The 27875-nt window shown below is 37.3% G+C and overlaps 1 protein-coding gene across 8 annotated transcripts in view; it reads left to right on the forward strand.

The window, feature by feature from the left end:
• LOC117291615 (epidermal growth factor receptor-like) overlaps positions 1 to 27875 on the forward strand; it is a 52785-nt gene that overhangs the window by 16954 nt on the left and 7956 nt on the right. For 4 of the 8 annotated variants that reach the window (XR_004519172.1, XR_004519173.1, XM_033773431.1 and 1 more), the window contains exons 6-23: positions 176 to 317; positions 891 to 1004; positions 2863 to 2980; positions 4072 to 4236; positions 5221 to 5486; positions 15180 to 15312; positions 16329 to 16413; positions 17002 to 17135; positions 19028 to 19106; positions 19738 to 19752; positions 22467 to 22559; positions 23314 to 23556; positions 24202 to 24491; positions 24862 to 24988; positions 25352 to 25390; positions 25825 to 26037; positions 26554 to 26739; positions 27348 to 27503. Coding sequence is in view for 6 of the 8 variants with exons in the window: in XM_033773431.1 (XP_033629322.1) it covers positions 176 to 317; positions 891 to 1004; positions 2863 to 2980; positions 4072 to 4236; positions 5221 to 5486; positions 15180 to 15312; positions 16329 to 16413; positions 17002 to 17135; positions 19028 to 19106; positions 19738 to 19752; positions 22467 to 22559; positions 23314 to 23556; positions 24202 to 24491; positions 24862 to 24988; positions 25352 to 25390; positions 25825 to 26037; positions 26554 to 26739; positions 27348 to 27503 (2598 nt within the window). In the remaining 2 variants the exon portion in view is untranslated. Of the gene's footprint in view, positions 1 to 175; positions 318 to 890; positions 1005 to 2862; positions 2981 to 4071; positions 4237 to 5220; positions 5487 to 5932; positions 6127 to 15179; positions 15313 to 16328; positions 16414 to 17001; positions 17136 to 19027; positions 19107 to 19737; positions 19753 to 22466; positions 22560 to 23313; positions 23557 to 24201; positions 24492 to 24861; positions 24989 to 25351; positions 25391 to 25824; positions 26038 to 26553; positions 26740 to 27347; positions 27504 to 27875 lie in introns of all 8 variants that reach the window. The other 4 variants (XM_033773435.1, XM_033773436.1, XM_033773433.1 and 1 more) reach the window with 4 other exon arrangements.

Raw genomic sequence — 27875 nt, forward strand, 5'->3', positions numbered from 1 at the left:
TCTCTGCTGAAGCAGCTCTGTGAACTGTTCGTACTGTGAGAAAAGTTAAAGATCAAAAGTAGACTAAAGTTTTTAAATTATTCCTTTTAAAGTAAAACTTAATTAATGATCTGTCATTGTGACTAAGGATGTGATTTCAAATTGAAAGCTTATTTGTTGCCTTCCTTCCCTGTAGGCGTGCCTCAAGTTTACTATGGATGACCAATGTGTAGAGAGCTGCCCTACCAGGACAATCTACAACCCAACCACGTTTCAGAATGAGCTCAATCCAGATTTCAGATATTCCTATGGACCAAGGTGCTTGACCTCATGTCCAGGTGAGGTCATTTGCTCCATTAAAAACAATTTATTTTTATCTTGAGATTCTTTCTTTTGCTACAGACTTTAATACCCCTAATGAAAAGAAGTTTTATTAAGAGGTTTTAATGTGTGGGGTGTCGTTACCGAGCAGACAAGAACACCAAACTTAAGCTCTGGTATTTCTGATCAGCAGAGTGTGGGCTCGAGTCCCAGTTCCGACACTTTTGTTCTTATGCAAGACACTGATCACTTTTGCTGCAATTTATTATATGTATTCTAAAAGCGTCATTATCAGACATGTACAACCGATAATATACATGTTATAACGAGAGAGCATTATCACCCCAGAAATACTGTTGACTTTGGGATGTTCAAAGAAAACACAAATCAGCAAGATACATTTTGGTTGGTTTGAAAAACTTATTTGTTTATTTGTTATACAGAATTTCGAAAACCTAAGAAAAGCTGGGCACTTTAGGTTCGAAACGCAAATAAAAAAGTAGGCCCTGAAAGGTTTAAATGTAATTTGAGTTCAGCGGAATGATTTTAAAAGTGAATTTATTTTTGTTTGTTTCCCCCAAACCATTTAGATAACGTTCTTGAGGATGGAGATAATTGTATAAATCAGTGCCCAAATGGGAAGGTCGAAAGCAAAGTCCCCGGAGAAAATAAATGTGTTGGATGCGAGGGACCGTGTCCAAAGAGTAAGTCTTATACAGTCAAGAAAAATCTTCTTTTTGTATAGATGATGTAATTAAAATTGCTGTCTACAGAAAGAGTGACTTTAAAGATTCCTGTGCATTTCCTGGCAGACAAGATACTACCTGATCATTCAGGAAATTTTACATTTTGTTTAACAATTTCCACATAAATTCAAGAGTTGTTATATAATCAACATTACAAGTTTTAAGGTGTGGTCTCTTTTTCTTCATTTTAAAAGTTTATTGGAAGTGTACAGTGCAGTCTCCATGGAATTCAAGCTGTTGCGTTGTTTTCCATTGAACTGTGTACAAATCAAGCCTGCATAAAGTCCAGGGTTCATATTAACAGTTTGTTAGGAGAGTAACTCGTCCTAAAATAAGTAACTCGTCCTAAAATAAGCAACTCGTCCTAAGTAACTCGTCCTAAAATAAGTAACTCGTCCTAAAATAAGTAACTCGTCCTAAAATAAGTAACTCGTCCTAAAATAAGTAACTCGTCCTAAGTAACTCGTCCTAAAATAAGTAACTCGTCCTAAAATAAGTAACTCGTCCTAAAATAAGTAACTCGTCCTAAAATAAGTAACTCGTCCTAAAATAAGTAACTCGTCCTAAAATAAGTAACTCGTCCTAAAATAAGTAACTCGTCCTAAAATAAGTAACTCGTCCTAAAATAAGTAACTCGTCCTAAAATAAGTCCTAAAATAAGTAACTCGTCCTAAAATAAGTAACTCGTCCTAAAATAAGTAACTCGTCCTAAAATAAGTAACTCGTCCTAAAATAAGTAACTCGTCCTAAAATAAGTAACTCGTCCTAAAATAAGTAACTCGTCCTAAAATAAGTAACTCGTCCTAAAATAAGTAACTCGTCCTAAAATAAGTAACTCGTCCTAAAATAAAACTAGTCGTAAGTCTTTGTGAAATCCAACTCTGTGGCATAAACATGTAGCAATGCAGATTGCATGATTTATACAAGAAATCCAATTCTAAATGAAAAAATTGTTTTTGCTTCCTAATTTTGAAAGCGCTTTGAGACACGGTGTATAAAGTGCTATATGAAACTCCAATATTATTATCATTACTGTGCAATCAGCAAAAGGTGTTTATACATGTATATATACAAGTACGAGTATTTAAAAACTATAATGTAGTAATTGCACTTCATTAGAGCCACAAGAAAATAGTATTATCACTAATTTTAAGTTTTGGACTCTCAAATAGGTAGAATTTCAAGCAAACATATTTCAATGAGATTATTAGGTACTTGTAATCTGTGAATATTTGCATTTTCAGTCCTGTTAATATTGTGCAAACCCTTTAAAGGCAGTGAACACTTTTGGTAATTACTCAAAATAATTATCAGCAGAAAACCTTTCTTGGTGGCGAGTAATGGGGAGAGGTTGATGGTATAAAACATTGTGAGAAACGGCTCCCTCTGAAGTGCCATAGTTTTCGAGAAAGAAGTAATTTTCCATGAATTTGACTGAGACCTCAGATTTAGAACTTGAGGTCAAGAAATCAACTATCTAAAAGCATACAACTTCGTGTGACAAGGGTGTTTTTTTCTTGCATTATTATCTCGAAACTTCGATGACCGATTGATCTCAAATTTTCACAGGTTAGTTATTTTATGCATATGTTGAGATACTCCAACTGTGAAGGCTAGTCTTCGACAATTACCATTAGTGTCCACTGCCTTAAACTCGCATTTGTAATACAAGCCTTGACTTGTGACAAATTTTAAACTAACTTCGAATCCCACCCTAGTCAATTCTTTGTGCGACCCCAAAAATCATTCAAAATTTAATTAACCACTTCATCTCTCTCCCTTCTGTAACCTTTTTGTTTTTTACTTAAACAAACAGCGTGTGTTGGACTTAAAGATGGAGAAATGCTCTATAAAGACCATTTTGAGGACGGAAAACTGGACAATTGTACCATCATACAAAACAACATCTTCATTGGAACTTCTTCATTTAATGGGTATGTTTAGGCTGTATTGAGTGAAGTGGTTAAGAACATGACAAATATGAGACGCGCTACGCCAAAATTGGGTTCTTCTGCGGAAGAAGTGAAACAGCCTCGAGGGGAAAACAACCAAAATGTCAGCCTTCAGTGTTAAGCATTTTATGTTGAGAATGACTTACACAATAGGCTCTAATGAGGTGTTGTCATTATAGAGCGCAACAAGAAAAAATCAAGAACATCCTTGTTTTGACGATAGTAGCAAACAGTGGAGGCTTAACAAAGAAAAAATTACTTGATAGGGATTTGAACCAACGGCTTCCGTTTTAATTTTGCCGGTGTCCTAGGGAAATCTGTCCCTTGGAGATTGTGTCCCCCATATTAAGGGAAATTAACATAGGCTGAAGGAGGATGATTCAAACGAGGGCGCTAGCTGCCAGAAGAAGTTTGTACACAGTTTGCTGTATGGGGGACAGAATCTCTCTACCATTGAGTTATCTAGCCCTAAGTTGGCGTTTTCACTTTGATGATTTTCTTAAGTTTGTTCTCTCTGGAAGGGATGCCTTCTTGGGTTATGAAGGAATCACCTTGGATCTTCCAAGTTGCCATTCTCACTTTAATGTTTTCTTGACTTTGTTCTCTCTGGTAGGGATGCCTTCTTGGGTTACGAAGGAATCACCTTGGATCTTCCAAGTTGCCGTTCTCACTTTAATGTTTTCTTGACTTTGTTCTCTCTGGTAGGGATGCCTTCTTGGGTTACGAAGGAATCACCTTGGGTCTTCCAAGTTGCCGTTCTCACGTTAATGTTTTTTTTGCTTTGTTCTCCCTGATAGGGATGCCTTCTTGGGTTACGAAGGAATCACCTTGGATCTTCCAAGTTGCCGTTCTCACTTTAATGTTTTCTTGACTTTGTTCTCTCTGGTAGGGATGCCTTCTTGGGTTACGAAGGAATCACCTTGGGTCTTCCAAGTTGCCGTTCTCACGTTAATGTTTTTTTTGCTTTGTTCTCCCTGATAGGGATGCTTTCTTGGGTTACGAAGGAATCACCTTGGGTCTTCCAAGTTGCCGTTCTCACGTTAATGTTTTTTTTGCTTTGTTCTCCCTGATAGGGATGCCTTCTTTGGTTACGAAGGAATCACTTTGGATCTATTGGAGAGATTATCTACCATTCATGAAATACAGGGCTATCTGACTGTACAGGGTCACCATGAACACTTTACTGATCTGAACTGCTTCCGTAATCTCAAGAAGATCTATGGACGACAACTGTATGGGTAAGGAGACATTTGGTTTGAGATGGATTGAGAGAAGGAGGCTAGCGACCAAAGGGGTGATTGAGGAGATGGGAAACATTATAGAGAAAACTGAAGAGTTTGGTAGGGGGAGGGGTGAAGAAGATGAGGCGAGGTGATTATGTGAAGATGTTTGTTAGCAAAATGTAGGCTAGTTTTCTTGAGGGTTTGGCTGGAAATGAGAAAACCACCTTGGCTTGGTTGTAAGGCATCATGAGATAATATTAGTAAGAAAGAAAAAAAAGTTGTTACAAATTCTTTCCTGTGAAAACATCCGAAGGTACTAGGTATGGAGAAGAAACTTAAACATTTTGAAATTCAAGATTCTTTTGTAAAGAGAGTGTCATTGTGAGTCTGTCTTAAGGTTTTCAGGCAGTGAAGTCTTGGTACTAAGCCGGAAAAGGCCATGTTCCTGTAACTGGCCAAGAAATACACAGGGAACATGAAATGTATCGCAAGTACATGTAGATCTCAGACCATAGCTCAGTTTGTCAATTTGGCATTATAACAATTTCTTGCTAAGCAAACTTTCGCAGGATAACAGTCTCAGATGATGCATTTAAAGATGGTATTAATTTTTGGCTGGTAACCTTATTTCATTTAGCATTGCTTTTGGTGGCGCTTATCAACTTTATCTGCTTAAGCAGATCTATGAAAGTGGGAACTGTAACTGTTAGAAGGGTGGTGAGCAGGTTTTGTGTGTATGGTGGGCCTGAACCATTTAGTGTATGGGATGTGAGTTGGAGTGTTTGTGAATTGAATGTGCTGATGGACTGGAAGCTGGTGTAGGTTGAGAAATAGTTGGAAAATACTGTTATTCCGTAAAGAATTGAGGGATGTTTAGAAAACAGAACAGAAAAGAGAAGCAGGGAAAAGAGAAGCAAATGAGGTTGGTAAAGAGTAAGGTGGTAAAAGTGAGGAAGAAATTTGACTGGGATCATCAGCCACTGTCCTTGTTCATTACAGCGATATGTTTGATCCTTTTGTACCCATCCAACCAACCCCGTCACTATCCAGCATTGGTGCTCCCAAGCAGTATTCCCTGTTCATAAACAGTGGTACCCTACAATCACTGGGTATGACCTCGCTTCAGCGCGTGGCCAGTGGAAACATTCTCCTCTACCAAAGCGAGAACCTCTGCTATGTTGCCCCGAAAATGTGGAATAAAATTACGAAGCCACGCACGGACCAGACGGTGGAGCTGTACCAAAATATGGATGAGGAGATGTGCAGTAAGTACTGCATGCTACCAGGTTGTGGTGTAGTATGGAGGGAGTATATGGTACCCTGCCCTTGTTGTGCAAGTCCTGGCATTACAAACCTCTTGCTGCTTGAAGAACTATTCCTCCCCCCCCCTATCATGCCCAAGCCACGCAAAAAAGATAGAAAAAAGAAAAGAAATGCAGCCTTGAAATTTGGCTCAGTTTTAATGTAAAACTATTTGTACTTTCCATCATGTTCGCTTGTACATGAATGTGTGGCCTGTGTTGAGTAAAATAACTCCAATTAGTTTCAAAGTTTGGTAAAGAGGTTTGTGATGGTTAGGAAAGGGCACCGGTTTCTCCAAAGGCTGCACCTCCCCGGATATTGTAATTTGCATGATGTATAGAATACTAACCCCTCGGAATGTCTCTATTTTTTTATTGACTGTACATGTACCTATAATGAATGACAATAGTAAACACTCCCTGCAAATCACGGCCTCCACGCTGAGATCCCTGAGCTTGTTCAGACTTGAAGCAATACAGTCTGGTACAGTGAATTTACAATGGAACGAACAGTTGTGCTATGTGGAGAAGGAGATGTTTCAGCAATTGCTGGGTGATGACAGGAAAGTAACCCTCGAGCGAAACATGGATCCCGAAAGGTGTGGTAAGTATCAACAAACCAACCCCCACAAACCCCAACCCCTTTACCCCCTCTCAATGCTGATTTGAAATCACCCAGCCTAGCTCTAACGTCATTACGCTCTTAACCAACCAGGAACGTATCCAAAGTTTTTACTTACTTACAATAATTCAGCCATGCAATATTTTGCATGCAGCACAAAACTTAAAATACTGTTCAGTTTTTGAATGCCAGAAGTACAAGAGTAAAATGGTCTGTAATTCTGGTGCGGTATTGACTACTTGCACTGACGTCACACGCGGTTACTGCAGGCTCATAGTCGGTTGGTGATGAGCACGTAAATTGCGTCCGTCGCTTAAAATGCGCACTTTAGATTCCTAAAGTGGTGAAAAACCAAGAGTTGTTTTGGTGATGATGTCAGGTGATTTTCAAGCTGCTGTTTTCAAAGAGGTTAATTCCAAGCAGTTTCATCAGAGATTAAAAAGAAAACAATTAAAGTTTTACTAGACATTTTCAACCACTATATCAAAAAAAGAGCAAAACTTTTCCAACTTTGAACCGTTTAGTTTTGTGCAATATTTTCTGGTTGGTTAAGACCTGTGTTCATCGGACTACTAATGTACTAACTTTGCACTAATGCATCATGTTTAATTCTGCCAAGCAGTCAGGTGGGTAACAAGAGCTTAAATCTCAAATTAAAACTTTGATAGAAATACAACCCGGTTCCCGCTTCCTGTAAAATAAAAAAGATGTTGCGTAATTGTGGTCACTCCCTATGCAACATACTCAAACTGATTCTGTTGTTTTGCTAAAGACTAAACAACTCCATTCATTCACATTACTAGTCTAATATACATTACATGATCAGCATTGTTGTCATCATGTAACACACTCATTGAAATGAAGTTGAAGTAACTGTCAGCATGTTCATAGCGGGTCTTTGGCTGGACATAGAATTATGAATTCTAATACAGTTACAGCACTTGTGCTCACTTGCTGTCACATCGTGAAATGACGGCAAGCAAGTGTTCACACGCAGTAACTGCGTTTAAGTGTACATAACTACATGTACAGCCACCAACCTGCTAGGATTATGACGATAGTCCCTGTTTAACCATATCCAATCACAAATAACCTTGTCAAAAAAGCCAACTGCTGAAACCTATTCCACTTTTCCTTCTGATCATGTTTTTTCCTTGTTTAAAGAAACAAGGGGAAGATTTGAACTTTAAAAATAAAAATGTTGCCTGGAGTGGCCGATCGAAACTCTCATTTAAAACAAAAGCTCTTTAAAATTCACCCCCACGCTGGTGTGCATGGTAAGAAAAGATGCTTGGTTTGATTGTAGAGCAGGAAGCAGTTCCTTGCTCTATGATTGCATGAAGAAAAAACCACAAGTTTTTGGTCTTCAACATCTCGAAGAAGTTCAAGATTAAAGGGTCTGGAGGGCAAACATAATGAAAAGTTGGATTGAAATCTTAACCAAGCGTCTTTTTAACTTGCATGTTTTTTTGCATGTATTTTTGTTTGCATTTTGATAAATATTAATCATTTAATACAGACAATGTTCAGATTTGGACACAAATCCCAAGTTGAAAACCAACAAATACTACAAAATATAAAAAGGGGTTAAAAAAGAAATCTGTTATCCTTAAAGCAACAATACAAATCCATATCTTTTTAAAATGTTGTTGTATTGGTTTATAAATCAAGCTCAGTATTTCACAATAAAATTGTATTTAATTCTGATGATATTGTGATCACTCTTTAACTTTTCCACAGACTTAATTTCAACTTTTAACTAAAACGTTGTTTAAATCAATAATTTATCTGTCAGTTTTCTACCACTTGCCTCTTATGTTTTCCCTATTCACATAAAAGTAATTGTATTCATTTCATTAAAACAATATCAAATAGTCTTTTTGAAAATAAAGTTCTCTTAAAGCAAGTGGACCCTTTCGGTACAGAAAAAAGTTCACAGATTTACAAATAACTTACAGGGTTTACAGAAGGTAGTGGTGAAATACTTCTCTTGAAATATTAGTCCATGAAATGCTTTACTTTTTGAGAAAACAGTAAAACAATATCAATTCTCGTTAACGAGAATTACGGATTTATTTTAAACACATGTCATGACACGGCGAAACGCGCGGATACAAGGGTGGGTTTTCCCGTTATTTTCTCCCGACTCCGATGATCGATTAAGCCCAAATTTTCACAGGTTTGTTATTTGATATAGAAGTTGTGATACACGAAGTGTGGGCCTTGGACAATACTGTTTACCGAAAGGGTCCAATGGCTTTAATCAACAAACTTTTACATAAAATCAAACAGACAGAAACAACACACATTGTTTATAAGTAAACAAAAACAACATGCACAATACAAATCTCTTTGCTTTTTCTTAATAATTTAAAAAGGTGTTGCAGAAACATTCCTGGTTTACTTTGGTTAAACTTGGCCAAATAATAATTCAGTCTTTGGAACTTAAATCATCTACAGCTTGTATTTTGAATGAAATGTTGCAAGAAGTAGTAAATGCCTGATATTTTGTCGCTATTCCTGTTGGAAGGTGATTACATCAAACGCTGAGCAAGGTTTTTTCAACCTTCAAAAAGTGTATTATATCACTACAAAGGCACCCACTTTAAGCAAACAAAGACATTTCATATAACAGAAACCAATTCTTTTAAAAAGAATTTGAGTCTTTGAAAGACAAGTTAAAGGCAAGTCCAAAAATGTTAAATCGGATTGAAACTTTGCATGGTTGGAGTTTAATAAGGTGATGTTTGCAGAAATCTCTTTCGAGTAGTGTTGGTTCTAAAAAGAACCAGTGGTTGACAACTCAATGTTTCGATCAGTATGCTGTGTGGTTCTGAAGACAATCAAATCATACTGATTAAAACATTCAGTTGTCAACCACCGGTTCTTTTCAGAACTAACGCTACTTAAGAAAAAAAAGGTTTTTTTTTTTACATGGTGTTATCGCAAACCTCACCTTATCTGAGCATTTTGCTCTTTCAGATCAATCATGTAATACACAATCAATCATTGATCAAAGACAAACATGGAAATTGATGGAGTTAGTTTGCATGAAAGGGGCGTGGCTTACAGTAGAATTCTGTCACACCTACCAACAGGATAGTGGTGTCTTTACAAAAGGCTATCAGGTTTACATGGATTAAGTATAATCAGTTTTAGAATCCTACCTTTGTAACGAATGTCCAAACCTTGTATGACCTTATTGAATGAAGTTGTGTCCAAATAGGATTGTATTAGCTATTAATACGAATGAGTAGAGTGCATGGGAATGTATGCTAATTAATATTCATGTATGTTAATTCATGTATAACTATTATTATTTGTTTAACCACGTAATATATGCATCTTTAAGCATAACCGATAATTTGAATAGATTTATTTGATTTGACTGACATGATTTACATTGTCTCATGTGGATTTCGAGACGGTTGATTTAGTTTGCATTTTTGATTCTGTAGTTAACTGAACTTCACATGAGACATGCAATGCATCAGTATACACGTAGGCAATGTCATATGGGCCAATTTACAGGCAACCAGTTCCAGGCAATTTTCAAGCAGAAAGTTCATTCAAATTTCTGTTTTTTCATTTTTTGGGGGTAGCGAGTTACATCCAGTACAGTTGGTTGCCTCCAAGATGCCTGTAAAAATTGTCCTCTGTGACATTGCCCTTAACGAACCAATGACATGGAGCTGTGATGCAAGCGCGTTTAAACATGCTGAAAGTATGCGCAGGAAAAACCCCCAGAGTTGCACACTGCTAAAAACTTGGGTGTTAAAACTGCACCAAGGGTGGTTGTCACAGAAAAGAATAAAAGCACTTTAACTGTACAATTGACAGAACAAAATTTAAAGCTTTAGTATAGGGTTGTACACAATCATGATACGGCCCAAGCAGCTTCAAAACGCAGGGCCAGTAAATGTTGGTTTTCAGCCAGGAGCACCTTTTGATGTAATTTAATCTAATTGAATTCAACCAACTTTTATTTTCAGCTGATTATTTTACCGCCACACAGCTCTGTGAAATTGGGTTCATTAACTGAGTATTGCATGTAATAATAAAGAACAAGCACCAGACTATGCCAACCCATGTACTTACCACCCTCTCTCATGAATGGTACCCCTTTTCTCATGATTTATGGAATAGGACACACTAGTTCCTTGAGGAACACATACGTGTAATTATCATTGAATACTGTTGGTATTAATTTTCAACGTTCATTTTAAGACCTGTTGTTTCTTTCTTTTTCTCTCTCAATCTTTTACAATTTGAAAAAATTCAAAATGAAACAAAACAGAAATTAGGAGTTACTGATAAAAATATATTTTTTAGAACATCAATGAAATGAGTAGAATTTGAAACAATGATATGGTTGGTGGTGAGCTATATGGACTGGTGCATAAAACATGGTACATGTACATGTATTTCAAAGTTCTGATGCAAAAATAGAAACCACCTTATCAAATGTTTTTATTGGGCGTCAAGTACTGCAGAGAACATCTTTTGCTTATCAGATGATTGTATCAGGCATACATAGTATTTGAATTTTAAAGGAAAACAGAAAATTGTTGTACCAGTAGATGAGAAAGGAACACAAAAAATCAAGAGAGAAGTTTGGCTCAATTTGGAAAAACAAACAACCATTTAGTATTTAACCGCACAGAGTGACGAATTTACGACAGAACCGCATGTACATGTACACATTAAACTAAACAAGATGTAGACCTAGTCTGAACATGTCTAATTAACAACACACTCTGTGTCCATGATGTTAACCCATTCAGTAATTCCTGCCCAGTTTTTAATTCCCACTTGACATTCTGTGCAGTAAACGATGTTCATATGAGGGCAAAGTCCAAAAGGACCGGATCAAATTAACTGGTGGAGTAAAAGCCCTTTATTAATTTGGGAGCAATTCATTTGTCCGAGACGTCGTGACGAGACATGATGGCTTATAGAGTCAGGAAGTGAAAGACGGACTTTAACTTCTATAAAAGTTACTTTTGTTTGCTGAAGGCAAATAGGTTTTCCTGACATTGCGGATGTGGAACGAATATAGTAAAATAGAAAAACAGGCCACCTGCCTCCCCCTTCAATAAAAAAATAAAAATAAAAATAAAAAAAAGGGGGGGAAAAAAAAACCAAAGAAGTTTTGAAAAAAAACATATTGACAAAATAGGGATAGGGTCAGCTTAGGCTACACATAGATTGCTCGATTGGTCAATGTCTTTCACATCTTAAAGATTGGACAAAAGTAACTTTTACTGATGTTAAAAAGCTCCATCTTGATGTCCCTTTAGAGATAAAACAAAACCTGAAGTATGAAGGTTTTTGGAGTCCTTTGGTCTCAGCTTTGATACAAACTCTCATCGTCAAGCAAACTTGAATCCTTGATTCTTATTGGTCAACCTATAGAACAATCCGCCTAGACAAAATTGGTAGCACCCTCTATTGAAAAAGTTAACAACTGTGGTGTCTTTTTGTGCATAATCTAGGCATTGAAGACACCGCAGCAAACGGCGTGCTGTGCTCAACACTTGCACGCCCGGTGGGCCCCTGGATTGGTGTTTAGCAGTAAGAGTGTGATATTATACTGATATTATATTATATGCACGGATCATATTACACCCAGTTCTAACAAACTGTTTTTACACCGCCTATTGCACTTTTTTAAGCTGCGCGTTGAGTTTGCCTGGAGATGAGTTTGTTCACACACAAGTGCTCGTGGAGTACAGAAAAATATAGCGTGTCTATTTTTCCGTATTCCATTCGCACTTGTCTGGTATCTAGGATCGTCTAAATAGTAACTGACAAACCCAGTATAGGATTTGCCTGCTGCATGTTGTACAAGAATTAAAAACCCCTGCACGGAGCCTGACTACTACTACCACCACTGCTTTAACTCAACTGAACCTAACCAACACGAGCTGGCTGGGTTTCTCCTTCCATTCCAATTCCAACAGGGTCTGCCACAGTGTTCATTTTGATTACTCCCTGGAAATAGAACAGCCAGAATTATGATTTTGATGTTCCTTTGCTGCCATTTATTTTGGGGTTAAAACAGAAACAAAATGTAATTCGGGAAAAAAAAACTAAAAAAATCTGACTTTTCTTTGCAATTTACTGCTCACTGAAAAGAATTTTTTTGGATTTGCTGACAAATAGACTTTGAGTAATAGAAATGCTGCATATTCCTTTAAGTTTTTGTTAGCCTCACTCCTTAAAGAAGAAGAAACATTTTGAACGCTGTGGTAGACCCATCCTCTCTCCCACAGGTCTTCAGAGCTTCATCATCAGTCTCCAACCTCAGCCTTTGCCTCATCTCCGCTGATGCCTACAGCCGCAACATTAACGGCCATCCCTACTTCCACTTAGCAACATCTTCCTCTGTGCAATCATAGACTTATGAAGCTTGGTTTAACTGGGATTATTAATAAGTACCATTGTCTGTATTATTCCTATCATCTCTTGCCAAATTGTTTCATCATTCAATTAAGAATTTAGGACTTGTGAAACATTTTCATCTGTGTTTTAAGAACTTCTTCCTTGGAGACAAAGTTAAGACTCACACCCCTTCACACTTTGGAATTCATTTGGTTTTGATGGATGATCAAACACATCCATTCAAACCTAAACCATTTGAACTGGTGTTGCTTGTGAGTGTATTCAAATGTTATGTCTTTACTGTTGAATTCATTTGTACCTTATTTTTGTTTGTGTACTTGTTGCTTTTGTTCCAGTTTGAGTTAAGACTCACACCCCTTCACACTTTGGAATTCATTTGGTTTTGATGGATGATCAAACACATCCATTCAAACCTAAACCATTTGAACTGGTGTTGCTTGTGAGTGTATTCAAATGTTATGTCTTTACTGTTGAATTCATTTGTACCTTATTTTTGTTTGTGTACTTGTTGCTTTTGTTCCAGTTTGTTTTACCATAATGCAATCAGAGTCTTTTTATTTCAGTATACTTTAAAAATTACATTTTCTCTTGATGTACCCTTTGTTTTGCGCTGTACTTAATATTTCTCCCTTTATGTTGTTTCAACATCAAATCTGTTTGTCCTTGTTGTTTTGTTTCCTCATTTTTGTTCGTGTGAAATCAGCTTTTCTTTCCATCACACTACTTGCTCTAATTTACACAGCTCTTCCCTCTTATTTTTGTTGTCTTTCTGTCTGTTTTTGATTGTGTATATTTCTGTATTTTTGTTGCAAGTCTTTAAAGCTTGTGCTGTTAGTGTTAATAATTAACTCCAGCCAAATTGATGTCATCACATGGCTAATTGAGCTGGTTATAACAGGCATGCAACAACTGTTTTGGCTTATCAGCCGAGTTTCTCATTTTTGTCTCTCAGCTGTTTCATTGAAAATTGAAAAAAAAAAAAAAAAAAAAAAAAAAACTCTAGCTGTGCCTGGACATTTCCCCTTTTTCTGTGAAACTGCAGCTTCATGCCTGTTGTAAAAATATCAACATTTTACATTTTTAGTGTTCATGAAATAATTGAAAGGTATAGGCCATCTTAAATAATTGTCAGAGTTTTTTTATTCAGTGTTTTTAATCAACGGGGTAGCCCTGGTGGCTTTACACTTTTGTATTTGTACTACAGTGGCGTCTGGGATATCAGGGTCCATTTCTGGGGCGGAAAATTTTCAAAGCTTCATAACTCAAATCTTACCTGCAAGAAGCCACTAATTTCAATAGATTCACATTTCATAACAGTGTACATTTTTCTGCGGTGGATTTTGGTTGTCATATATTCTTCACAAATCCGTCATTTTCGTGAAATAATGCAGCTCCCAATGTTAAGAAATTCCCATTTTTGACCAAAACCGACCGCAGAAAATGTATGCTGCCATGAAGAGTGAATCTGTTGAAATTAGTGGCTTGTTGCAGGTAAGATTTGAGTCAGGAAGCTTTGAAAATTTTCCGACCGAGAAATGGGGCCCTAATAGTTAGGACTCTGTATCTGTGTACAGAGCATAGAAGAAGAGTCCTATATAGGGCTATTAACCAGTACGCTATACTCACACTGTTAACAACAAGTGCATCCACTTTGTAGATTAGGTGCAATCAATTATATCACTGTCGGACTTTAATATCACAACAGGACATTCTTTTTGATGGTAAAACACAAGAAGGCTGTCCTGCCTGATGGTTTGTGCTGACATTCTGTTTCACACATTGTGTAAAGTGATTGGAGGGACCGATTGACTATATGGTGTCTATAGTTGAATTTAATGTAGTTAATTTATAAAAACACCATCACAGCAAAAGGCTGAATTAAGACAATTTTTACAGAATGGATTCAAATATATTTTAATTATAGTTTTAACTATAACTAAAATATATATTGCAATTAAACTGTCAAACTCAAAATACTTCAATGACAGTTTAATTGCAATATTTTTTAGTTTAACTGCTATGTTTTATTCAAGATGTACACTTTTACCAATAAAACAACCTATAATGTATTCTTTATTTGTTTCAATTGTCTTACATTTCGGAACATCCTGCAGATTTTGTTTTTGTGAATCAATCAGTCACACAAAGATATTTTCTTCATTTGCTCATATACATTACAACTGTCTTTTACTATGAAGTATTTATTATTGAAGTCATGGTACAGATATTTGAACAAAATGTCGCTTCAACCACACTGCAACACAATTTACCATGTACAATAGTACGTTTTGTTTCTTCATTATAATGAGCAACACATACAGGAACACATTTGGGGCAATATTAAGTTGGTAATAATCTCTTACAGAAAGCCAAACTCTTAACAATTTAAACTTACAGTCATAGAAACCAATAGTAATTTTTCTAAAAAGATGTATTTTTTATTAAACAGCATTACATCCATTTACAAAAATTGGGCTCCATCAAGTTGATTAACACCAAAACAACGCTTTGCAAAAAAAACCTTACTTAAATCTCAAACAATAATCACTGAGAACCTAGTCATAGAACTAGCTCGCATAGATATTTGTGTTTTTAAACTAATTCTTTTGTTCATTTTTATTCTAATGTAGCTGAATTGGGTCGTGTTTGTGATGATCAGTGTGCCCCCATTGGCTGTTGGGGACCAGGTCCAGAACAGTGCGCACAATGCAGGAATGCACAGATTGATGACACATGTGTGCAAGATTGTGACAGGTTAACTCAGTAAGTAAACGCCAATGACCTGGATGGATGAAGGGATAATTACTGGGAAAAAAAACCACGGAGAATGGGAGACTTTGGAACGCTAGGTGGCAGCAAACCTACCAGGTAAATTTCCATTGTTAATGTAGCTCTGAGCATGCGCTCATTAGCGAAAACAATGGAATTTACCTGGTAAGTCTGCTGCCACCAAGCGTCCAAGCATTTGAGAAGTTTGCTATTTCTGATTCAGTGACTGCAGCTGGTCTCCATGTTAACATGCATTGCAGCATAGGTTGCGGAATAGACCCTTCCCATGAAATATGTAAATTGCACATAGCGCATTCGCACTAACATTTTGGTTGGCAAAATGAAGGAATACTGCGCTGTTTTGTACACGGCTAATGGGTGCGTGACGCAGGCGCCATTGCGCGTCTGCTTAGTGCACAACTCTATGGCGTTTGACAACCAACAGGGTTTGTACACATGCGTAAAGGTAATGATCATATTTCATGGGAAGGGTCCACTCCTCAGACTATAGAAACCTTTGCTATGTCACATGATTCGGGCAAGCTTTTGGTGGTCACATTAGAGGTGGCAAACACCAATAAACACTTCTGAAAAGTTGCTATGAAGTTGCTATGCTAGGCTTACCCCAAACCATTTGACATACATTGTGCATGTAGCAACTGTCTCTGTTGTTGGAGGAATTGAAATTTAAGCAGTAATCTGTGGCTAAGCAATTTTCATTGTACCGGAAATTATTCAAATCTAAATTACAAATGGCTTATTGACTAATCTAAGACAAGAAGTTCTGAATGTAGAGTTTCCTAGTTCAGATGTCAAGCTGTTGTTTTGTTTCATTGTGTAGGCTCCTCCTTGACGCCCAGCTTTTTGGAACGTGGCTCCATGTTCATTTATTATTGACTGTACTTTTCGATGATGATATGTGGAATTAAACGTTGCTGTAAAATTGGAAATTGAAATTGAAATTTAAAATAAGTTAAGGTGTGATGAAAACGCTTGTTGTTTGTGTGTAGATATGTTGAGTCTGAGGGTACCGCCAACAAGCCAACCATATGTGCCTACTGTGATGAACAGTGTCATGGCAGTTGCAGTGGAGAGGTAAGGACTTTGTCTCAATTTCATAAACGGCTAAGATTCATGTTCAGGTTTGTATCAATCGTAATAGACCACAAATGTCTTCACAAAACCGCTCCTACATATCTCAGCAGTCTCATCGAGGTTTACCACCCCAGATGACCTGGCCTTTGCTCTGGTTCAGACTGTTTACACTCTTGGCAGTTCCGAAATGGCATTCTGCGGCTGGGGATCGTGCATTTTACGCAAAAAGTGCCCTACGCCTTTGGAACCGTCTCTCTCATCAAATTCGTCTCTTGAAGTTTTAAAAAAACATTTAGAAACTTTCCTGTTCAATGGTTGATTGCTAAGGACCAACAGTTCATTCCCAACGCTCTATTAATACTTGTTTTTCACTTGATGTCATATCAGTAGGGTGCCGTCACCTAGAGGTAAAAAAGCGGCCAGTCATTGGCCAATCTTATGCGCTGCGCATACAAATCTGTGCGTTTTGATTGTTTCATTATCGTTTTACCTCTAAGATGGCAGCTGGATGAAGTCAATGCATGATTACACAGAAATTAATGGTATGTGAAGGGTTTTTGTAAATTGCCTTTTCTTTGTTTCTTCAAGGGACCACAAAACTGTACATCGTGTGAAAATGTAAAAGATGGTCCATTTTGTCGATCTGAATGTCCCATCATGAAGTACCCCGATGAGAATAAGATCTGTCAGCCTTGTAATAGTAACTGCAAATTGGATGAGGGGTAAGAATGACTTGAACAACTTACTAAATCTAGAGACAAAATAATCAACTGATTTCTTGTTATGAAATTGCATGAATAGTTTCTCAGATGTCCGAGGGTTTGTCTTTGTTTGCGAATGCTGCGACTAGATATGCAGTTGGTACCCACTGTCACCTCGCTACATGTGCACAGTGGTTTAAAACCCTATGTGACCCCGACATCGACAAGTTTCTGTACAATAATCGGTCAAAATACCTTCATAATCGGTCAAAAATACCTTTATAATATCTCAAGCATGTCTCAATGTCATCTTTAAGTAGATAAAACGTGGTTGTCCATTAAAATAATCCACAATTTATCGATCCGTGTCGTGATTCACGAATTATTGTGACAATTTTTATGATGTGGTTTTGAAGTCAACAGAGGGCGCTATATCTTCCGTGTGTAATGTTAATGTACACGATGTTTTTGGTTAAAAACAGCGTTCTGAAAACTTAGTTTTTGGGAGTGAAGGCGATCTTGCGGGATTTCGGCGCTATTTTATTTTCAAAGCTAAGTAGTCACTCTATCATTTTATGGAAACAAATACAAAAAATATGTTGGCCGTTGGTGCCCGATTGGGAAAATATCCAACGATTTGATTTTTGTTTATTTTCCTTAATTTTGCGATGTAAACAATTGCTTTTTTGAAAATTCTCATTTTCAGGAATAAAAACTCATTTTCGCTAATTTACCGTGAATTTCTAGCCACAACGAATGGTTACTTTACTAATCTATTACATATTTTTAGCATTTCGTCCAGGCCCTTAATGGCTTATTTTAAAGATGTGTGGCGGTATTTTTTTTTATAAGTAGCATTTTTTGACATTTTAGTCGAAGATTTCAAAGCATTTTTGCCGTATCATCAAAACTTCGGTCCGTATTTAATTTTCTACAGTGCGAAAGGTCACTTATACAGGTAATTTAAAAACAATATTTGTTTTCTCAAACAATTTGTATATGCCTACCCTGGTATTTTTTTTAACATAAGGGTTTGTGATTTTTGCTGAATATAAACGTATGTCACAATATACGAACTACAAATCCTTAAAAAACCAGGGTCATAAATTTCAAAAAAATAAAAATTCTTCAACAAATTAGTTCTTCTTGTTCAAGTCACCAAAGATATGTAGTTATCTCAGAAAAAAAAATCGGACCTGATGTCTGGGTCTTAAACCACTGTGATGTGGATGGATTTAACAGTGTTGGGAAGCAGTTTTTTTTTCTAAAACAAGTAGACTGTATTGAGCTGAAACTCTCTTTTATTTCATTTTTTTTGTAATTTTCCTTATAAATCAGCATAGCTCTGACAAAAACCAATCCAAGATCCTATCTTTAAAGGAAGGTTACAGAATTGGTAAGAAACAAAAATCGCGAAGATCACAGATTTACATAAAACTTACACGGTCTAATGATGATGATAGTTGAAAACATCCCTTGAAATATTTCTGTCTGAAATATTTGATGAGAAATTTGATGAGAAATAAATAATCAAACTTCGCGTTTGGAGTTTATTGCTCAGTGAGCGTTTTACTCTCCTTTTTTTTTGCATCGATGCAATGCAAAATTTGTCATATGTTTTTCAATATTCTCTCGTGACCCAGATGGCCGATCGATCTCAAACTTCTACAGGTGTGTCAGTTTATATATATGGTGGATTACATAAAGTGCTTACACTGCCAGCAAATGTTTTGTTAGCACAAACCAATTCTCTAATGTTCCTTTAAGTTCAAATTCAGTTTAATGATGCTCTAATTAAAAAAAATGAAGCATCTGATAAAACTGCACAAATTTTCTGAGGTTTGAAATTATTTTCATGATTTCCAATCATATTATGGTATTTTGACGGTTGTTTTTTCCCATCCTAATTTCAGGTGTAGTGGACCAGACAATACCGTCGGGGTTGGAGGTTGTAGCGTTTGCCACCAAGTCTTGGTTGAAGATGACACTGTCGTAAGTAACCTTCATAAGTCAAATACTAACAAGATATAAAGAAGACATCCGCTCATTTAATCTTCTTGTTATGTTTTTCCTTCAGGTTTTGTTAAATATTTATTTTAGTACACTTTTACATCATAAATAAATGAAAGGAAACTTTGCAGCTCTTATGAAATGGGGCCCTGGACTGTGCTGTGGAGAAATGTATAAACCCTCAATTCAAACTAGACACCTTGCAGAACCGTTTTCTCGCCATTTTTACACACTGGAGATTCTGTTGAATTTCTTTTCCTTTCTGAATTTAAGTAGGATTTGAAACTTTGCATGGTGGAAATACGATATGGAAAGGTTTGCGGTAACACCATGTAATGACTATCTCTTTATGAGTTGGGGGGTGGTTCTGAAAAGAACCGTTGCCTTCAACTCGATGTTTCAATCAGTATGCTGGATCGTCTTCTGGAGAAAGCTGTATTCTGAATTTAGCCTGAATAAAGTCTTTCTGAATTTAGCCTGCCGTACATGCAATAATTAAGCACCATGTAACATTAAATTCATGCTAGTGAGTGGTCTAACTCCTGAATAATAAACTGACCTATATTTTGATGGTATGATACTCATTTCCCTTCCGCTATGCCAACCATTCCAGACTTCACCTCTCTCGGTAGGTACTGACTGTCCTGAATGCATTCAGAAACGGATGACATGTTTTTTTTTATCTAACTGTAGGGTTAAGATTAAAGAAGGGGCTCTAAGTCAAATCGTGTTTTGTGATGCACTCATTTCCCAAACAAGTCATTTTGAAAGTGGAAAGAAAATTGCAAGTCTCTGAGCCTCATATTAAAATGATATAATTGCCATTTTATTTGATGCCCTTTCAATATCCACAAAATATCTAATGACATAATTTTACAAAATAATGGGTCTGATTTTTTTTCTTCTTAATTTTGGTTATTCATTCATGAAATTCTATGATATCAAAACTAAAATGGTTTAGATTTTTATTTTTATTTTTTAATTTTTTATTATTGTACATCCAATGACGTCTGTTTTAAATTTCACTTCAAATATGAACTATTTTGGAATTCTACACCATTTTAACGTGAGCTTAGAGACTCGTAGTTTTCTTTCCAGATTCAGAAGGACTCTATTTATTTGAAAATTAGCCATCTCTAAAATTAGTTTGATCTTTGAGCCCCTCTTCAACATTGTCTTGGCTGTTCTTGCTGTGTGAGTAAGGGCCGGGATCCAGGAATTTTGCCATGGTGGGGTAAAAAAAGAAAAAGTAACACATTTATTGTGGGCACAATCCAAACACAAATGGATTTAGTTTTGAAGAGAGGTAAGGACCACACTATTTCGTGAGTTTGAACTTTTCAAAGGAAAAAGCTTGTTTACAAAAAACCAAAAAACAAAACAACAAGGTATAGAGCAGGGAGGGGTTCAAAACATAAACAAACAAACAAATACACATCCCTGCCTTGTATAAACAAAGAAAGAAGCAAGATGGTCAGAGCCAAGACAATGTTTGTCAAGATGATTTTCTAAGAGGCCAAGAATGCCCAGAGACTGCATCTTGAGTCGCCTGCAGTTGTTTGGAACCGTGTCTGTTCTACCTAGATCAAATTCAGTAACCCCCCCCCCCTTCCGTCTTTTGTTTAATCCCAACAAAATTAAATATATACTCATTGCCTGTAAGTTTGATTGGGGCGGCACTTTTAAACAGTTATAGGGAGTGATTGCACTTCCAGTAGAAACTGTCTGAAAAGTTGAGGGGACATTAGGGGACTAAAGGCCAATAGCTAAGAATATATCTAATGGCTACTGTGTCCTATTGATGTTTCATACCAGGGCATAGTTTCATAGAGTTGCTAAAGCACAAAAAGTAGCTAAGCGCAACAAAATTATGCTTACCAGAATAAGGTCACAAGCCAAAATTCTATTCCACATGTATGATCTTGGACTGGTATCCTGCTTGTTTTGGCTTAGCAGAACATTTGAAAGTAATATTTTCTGCTTAAGCAGCTGTATGAAATTGAGCCCTGTGATTACAAGGATTGAAAAAAAAAAAAGTTCCAGTCTGAAAGCATAATGAGGTTCTAGTAAGGTCCAGAAAATTAAGTTTTGATTATCCCCCAAGAATTCAACATGACTTACTTGGATTGTCATAAACAGAATGTGCCAAATTCGGATGTACACAACATCCAGCATTTTCCAAAGGCTGAATTGAGTTTAAAATGTGACTGCTGAACCTGAATGAAATTTATTGAAATTTCCTCAGAATGGTTGTACGGTATTTTTTTTTGAAAACTAGAGAATGTGAATTACTTATTCATAAAAGAAGAGGGGGAACAAAACAGATTTTTTGTTGACATGTTCCAGTGTTTTATTAATTTTATTGACACAGAAATGTAAAGTTAATGTACTAATCATGACTGACATTTACAGCATGCAGTGTATATTCGGTTGACATACAATAAAACATTTATTACTGCAACAAACGTAAAGCATGAAATCATGAATGTAGGAAAGCATGGCCTTGCAATTTGTAGGAATGTATAAACCTCTACTAATCCCACAGTGTGATGATAACGCATAAAACAATAATAATTGTGATAATCCCTTCCCCTGTTTATTAAGCACTATTAAAACAAATTCTGAACAATTCATCGCTAACATTCAACACGAGAAAGGATCACTTTGAACTTGCTGTTCAGATTAACATCTCACCGTGAGTTATTAACCGTTATTACTAAGCAGTTTTCTCAGGTAAAACAAAATCAAAACATGTAGAACGTCAGGCATAGTTTTTCTAGGCTCAAGGCCGGATTTCATAGAGCTGCTTAAAACAAGAGCGATATAATAGATGCAAATTTAACATCTCTTATATCGTTGCGGTACCCGCTGCCAAAACATAGGATTCGAACTGCCTCTAGCAACCGGGCAACCTCGGTAGTCTAGTTGGTACGACACTGCTCTAGAATTGCAAGGATCGTGGGTTCGAATCCCCCAAGAGTAACATGTCTGTGATGTTTTTTCACAGGACTCGGGAAAGTACTGAGTATACAGTGCTAACATACATCCGTTTATATGGGTAAAAACCAAAATTAATAAGAACTAGCCAAGCAAAACAGAATTAAGCTTACCAAAAAATGGTTACCAACTAAATTTCTATTTAACATGTGTTATCTGTGACTGGTATCCTGCTTATTGTTTGTTAGCAGAAATTTTGAAAGTAGTATTTTCTGCTTAAGCAGCTCTATGAAATTGCTCCCTGGCCTATGACATAAGCCAATCTATGGGTCACTGAACACTAAAGTGAAGGGATGGTACAAACAACTTGTTTTAATGGATTTGTTTTCTTGTTTATTTGTATAGTTGGAGTGCATGCCGGATGGAGCGCCTTGCAATAACGATTCGTTTTCTTATCACATCGCGCTGTCCAGCATTCATAAACTCAGAGGCTACTCGGTAAGTATTCTAATGATCATAAACAATAGACAGTATTGAATATGGTGTCACCGTTCACATATCTGCCCTACAAAATGGTGAGTGTGTGTGTGTGCTGGTGCCGTAGAAATCATACCAAGAACGCGGCGTGCTGTGTTTAAATTCTTTTTTGTATACATGCGTTTACAAGTGCGCATTACAAGTCTTATTATTATTAGATGCGCATATGGTTTGACCTACAGGAGGCAACTTTCATAGCAGCAAAGAGGTTATTGAAAATGGTCTATAGTGGCTTCTTATTTGGCACTCATATTTGTCACTCAGTGATGCTCAACCTCCAGTATTTTCCTGCAAGGTATTGTGGAGCTACGTTGTTGAAGTGTGAGACCTATTCCTTTACATAGCTCACCATGTAATGGTTTGCAAGGTGCTGTGGCTTAATATGCAGCAAATCAAACCAGGAACGACGGGGCGAACCCCGATAAGTGCACTGGGTTCTTTTACTTGTATTACACAGCACACAGGACCTTAGAACTAGGGAGTTCCAAACTGCAGCAGTATAGTAGAATATGTGGCGGGTCATCTTGTTCACCGAACCCAAGCTGTAGTGTTGTCAGCAGCAGAGTGTGGATTTAAATCCTGGTCATGGCACTTTTGCCCACGAGCAAGACACTTAACCATAATTGCTCTGTATAGAGTTGGGAAGGTTCTGGTGATGACGTCAGGTGATTCAGAACTGTCCATAATCCAATTTCCCTCCTCCCTGCATTTTCAGGTGTGTCAACTTTGCGACAAAAACTGCTTGGGTTGTATCGGTGCTGGGCCGTCTAAATGCAAGGAATGCATGAAGTACAAACGTGGTGAGCATTGCGTGGATCACTGTGGAACAAACCAGTTCCACGACGAGAACGATACATGCAGGGACTGTCATCCACAGTGCCGTGGTTGCAGTGAGGGAAGCTCACCGTATGACTGTGATGACTGCCAGAACTTTGAAGTGTTGGTCAATGAAAATGTGGTAAGTCTGGTTCTATGAATCCACTCAACCATGCAAACATTCAATCAACTATTCCACAAAGTTTCCAAGACTGATTCTTGTATTTAGTCTACTTGAACATGTATCGCCTGACAGGAAACTCGGTGAAACACCAACAACGGAATTTAAATGCCAAGTTTCGTTATGTTGTCCTATTTGGGAAATTGTATTGAGAAAGATACTAAATTGTTGAAGAGAATTGTTGAGACTTAATTCACATCAAAAGTAAAAAGAGACAATGGTTTTCCCATGTCTTTCTGTGCAAAACCTTGCGCTGCCAGCGTACCAGCAATAGCTGGATATTGCACTGCCAGCATCCAGGTAATGGCGGTTTAGTGTGCATCACTTAATCTTAAATCTTGTCTTGTACCACAAAATTCAAATCTCTTCTCAAAACTTATCTTATATTACCGGATTTCAAGGACTAATTTAGTTGTGTCTGTTTTCTTGCATTCGTTTTGGTTTACTGCACCTTAAATCCATTACAAGTCTGTATTATTATTATTTTAATAACATTTGAATTGGTCTTCACTTGACCAAAGTATTTTTAGTTGTTGGTTCAGTAAGACTAAGAAATTTGTGAATAAGATTAATTTTCTTTCTTTCTTGTCTTCCATCAATCCACAGACATTCTGTGCCATGGAATGCCCAGAAGAACACCCCTACACGGATCGGTCAATCTACTGCGTCGCTAACTGCTCTGAGAACCAATTCGTCAACAAGGATGATAACCGTTGTGCACCGTGTCATCGAGAATGCTTGGGTGGATGCGATGATGACAGACGTAGTTCTTGCTTCCAATGTAAGAATGTCCAATACGATACAGAGTGCTTAGCTTTGTGTCCGGAGGGCTTTCAGAACAACAGCGGAGTGTGTATGGAAGATCCAAACTCACGCCCAACCAACCGACCGAATGGGTATGCTGATTTTTATTTTCTGATTTGAAATATACTTCGGGAATCATATGTCATCTTGCAATTTATATCACATGTAAATAGAGATGAGTTTCTTCCACCTTTTGTCGTCACCCTTTTCGTTTTTGAAAATCCGTTTTTTGTTTTCAGTTCTGACTTTTTAAGTCTTTTCTTTATTTTCTAGTCCACCCTGCGAGTCCAAAAATTGTTGATTGTCACAATCCCTGATAAATCTATTTGATTGGTGTTTGCTGTAGGCGGTAAAACATTTTTATTATTTTGTATGTTGGGAAAACAATAAACCAAATATTTGTTTTTTTGCTGCATTTTAAAGTTATATATTCATTTTTTTTCGTCCTTCTCATTTGTACAGAGGTATAATTTCAACCGGTGTTCTCGTTGGTATTTGTGTGGCTGCGATATCACTCATAATCTTCGTAGTGTTTGGTTACGTCGTCTATCGTAAATACGTCCGCAGTCAATACATGCTTCCAGGCTTGGTTAGTATCATCTTACAGAAAAGCTCTCAAGTGAAATTAGTTTGAAAGCTGAGCATCGTTTAGGATAAAAACCATCCAAATCTCACTCAGTCTCCAAAATAAATTCACTTTGTATTTTTAGTTATTAAAATACTTATGGATTAAAAAACCAATCTACATCAGATTGTAAAATCCTAAGAAGGATTAGAACCAGGGTCCACAGAGGTGAAAGACAGAGCAAGATACCACTTAGCCAACATGAAGAACTGTGATCTTAATCAGTTCGTTTAACCAGTTTTAATTACTATTGTATCAGAGAATGATTTATTATTGTCAAGGGCTTCTATAGAATAACTATTTGTTTCTGTTTTGTTTCCTTTGAAGGCTTTGAAGGATCTCAAAGGGGCGGATTACGGCAATGGGGTAAGTATTACAGCACTGTTTAGAGTTATCCAGTTGTTGGTCGAGGGATAGAGTCTGGGTTGAGTGTATGGTTGGGTGTAGAGTGGTAATGTCAGTCATGGATGCGCGACATCCATTGTCCAATGTCGTGGCAGAGCGGTAAAGATCATTGATTTCACAAAGAGCTAGGACTAGTCCAAAGAGAAATGATATGACTAGTCCTAACCCTTTGTGAAATCCACCCTTGGACTCAACCTCTGTTGTTCTTGATCAGCAAAGTGTTGGTTTGAGTCCCACTGGTGGAACTTATGTCCTTGAGCAATTTACTCAACTATAAATTCTTTGTGCTTCTGGTGGAACTTTAAGCTGGTTTAATAACTATTTTAAAACCACGTCACCACACCTTGACTCCCTTATTATTTAAACTTCTTATATCTTGTATTTCCTGACCTTAGCCTCTTACTCCAAGCGGAGCGGCTCCCAACCAGGCTCAGCTGAAGATCATCAAGGAGACTGAGTTGAAGAGAGGTAGTATCCTTGGGTCTGGAGCATTCGGTACAGTGTACCGAGGCCTCTGGGTCCCTGAGGGGGAGACTAAGATCAAGATTCCTGTCGCTATCAAGGTGCTCCGAGACTTCTCACCATCGGCTGCTGAGGAGCTCCTAGAGGTACGTTGTAAATGACACACAAAATCACAGAGTTGTTGCAAATAAAGTAAAATGTTTAACCCTTTGAAGGCCAGAACCGGCTTGTACCAAAATTTTCGAATAGCGGCCACAAACAGCTGTAAGATCTGAACTATTTCCACTCAACAAAAAAGTAAAGGGTAAAGGTCATGTTCTGAATTGACATTTTCCAATAATTTACATATTAATAGGTTGAGACTGTTGTTGGGAGACAGGTAGGTTGTGGTGGCTGCACCGCAAGTTTGAAACTGTCCCTCTCTCAACCCATACAGTGCCTCAAGTCAAATCTAAAGATTTCTTTGTCCAATAAATCTTTCTTATAACTGATCTTCATCTGTTTGTTGTCTTTTATTTTGTGTGCCTTTGGTGTTCTTTGACACCTTTGTCATGCCCTAACAGCTTTGCCTGGAATTGGCGCAGTATAAATAGATATGTATTATTATTATTATTATATGTAAATAGTTTGTTTTGATGTTCATGTCTTTGTTACTGTATCAGGAAGCCAAAGTGATGGCATCTGTGGATCATCCCTACCTACTGAGATTAGCTTGTGTCTGTATAGCTCAAGAGATGACATTGATTACTCAACTCATGCCTCTGGGAGCACTCCTAGACTACGTCAGAGAACACAAAGAGAAGATTGGTTCTCATCATCTCCTCAACTGGTCCTATCAAATCGCTCAGGTACGACCGGAAATCCACAGGCTGTTTCTTAATCTCGGCTTGGGGTTCCAGCTCTGACTTGGGTACTGTTATCAGTTTTAGAACAGTGTACATTTTGTTGTGGTGTTTCCAACACCGAACGAAGCCCAGAGCCAAATATGGAACCTAAACTGAGGTTTGGAACAAGCCCCATGTGTCTGTCATCCATTATTTGAAAATGTAGAATGTATGCATTTTGTCTTTGAGACAGATGTCAGACTGAGACTCAAACCTCAGAACAAAAAAAGGAACCACTCCCGACTGTTTGCTCTTTTAGCCTTGGTCTGGTAATATTGATAAAGCTGTATTGTGCATCAAGGTTGGGCATCAGGTTGGCTCAGTGGTTTCTTTCCCTGCCTTTTACCTCTGTGGACCCCTGGTTCGAACCCCACCTCAGACAACACAAAGAGAAGATTTTTTGCAGAATTTTTGCAGATCGAGTGTGTTTTTTCCTACTTGGGGTTTCCTTCCACATCTGAAACTAAACAATTCATGTGTCCTAATCACTATCCTGCTAATGGATGTCATGCACTAACTGAACAAATGAAGTAAATAAACAAATAAATATATCTGTGTATTTGATGTTTCAGGGTATGGTGTATCTAGAAGAGAAGCATCTTATCCATCGTGACCTGGCAGCTCGGAATGTTCTCGTCCAGACGGCCCAGCAAGTCAAGATTACTGACTTTGGTCTCGCCAAGTTCCTTGACGTTGATGAGAATGAATTCCAAGCTCAGGGCGGAAAGGTGAGCTACAACTTGGGCTCCTGTCTGGAACGCATCAGTGTTCTCCCCTAACAGTGTTTTCCATGAATGGTGGAAAACTTCTGTTGGAAATATTTTTGCCTGAAATGCTTTTGGAGTAATAAATAAAGCAATCAGTTTTAATTTCGCAAGTTCAAAACCTGATGTTTGAAAATAGTGAATAAGTTTTAGTTTATTTTTTCTCTCTCACCATATTCTTGTGTTGAACTTCAACATTCCCAAGTTTAGTATATAGACCTTTATCATTGTGCAGCCGTCTTGAATTGCTGCCATTGATATCAATGTTTCCAAACAGAGGCTGTAAGAACCACATAGTCTGGCTATTAGCATCCATTATTGTTATCGATTGGAGGA

This window comes from Asterias rubens, chromosome 6 (assembly GCF_902459465.1).
Source record: "Asterias rubens chromosome 6, eAstRub1.3, whole genome shotgun sequence".
Taxonomy (NCBI): domain Eukaryota; kingdom Metazoa; phylum Echinodermata; class Asteroidea; order Forcipulatida; family Asteriidae; genus Asterias; species Asterias rubens.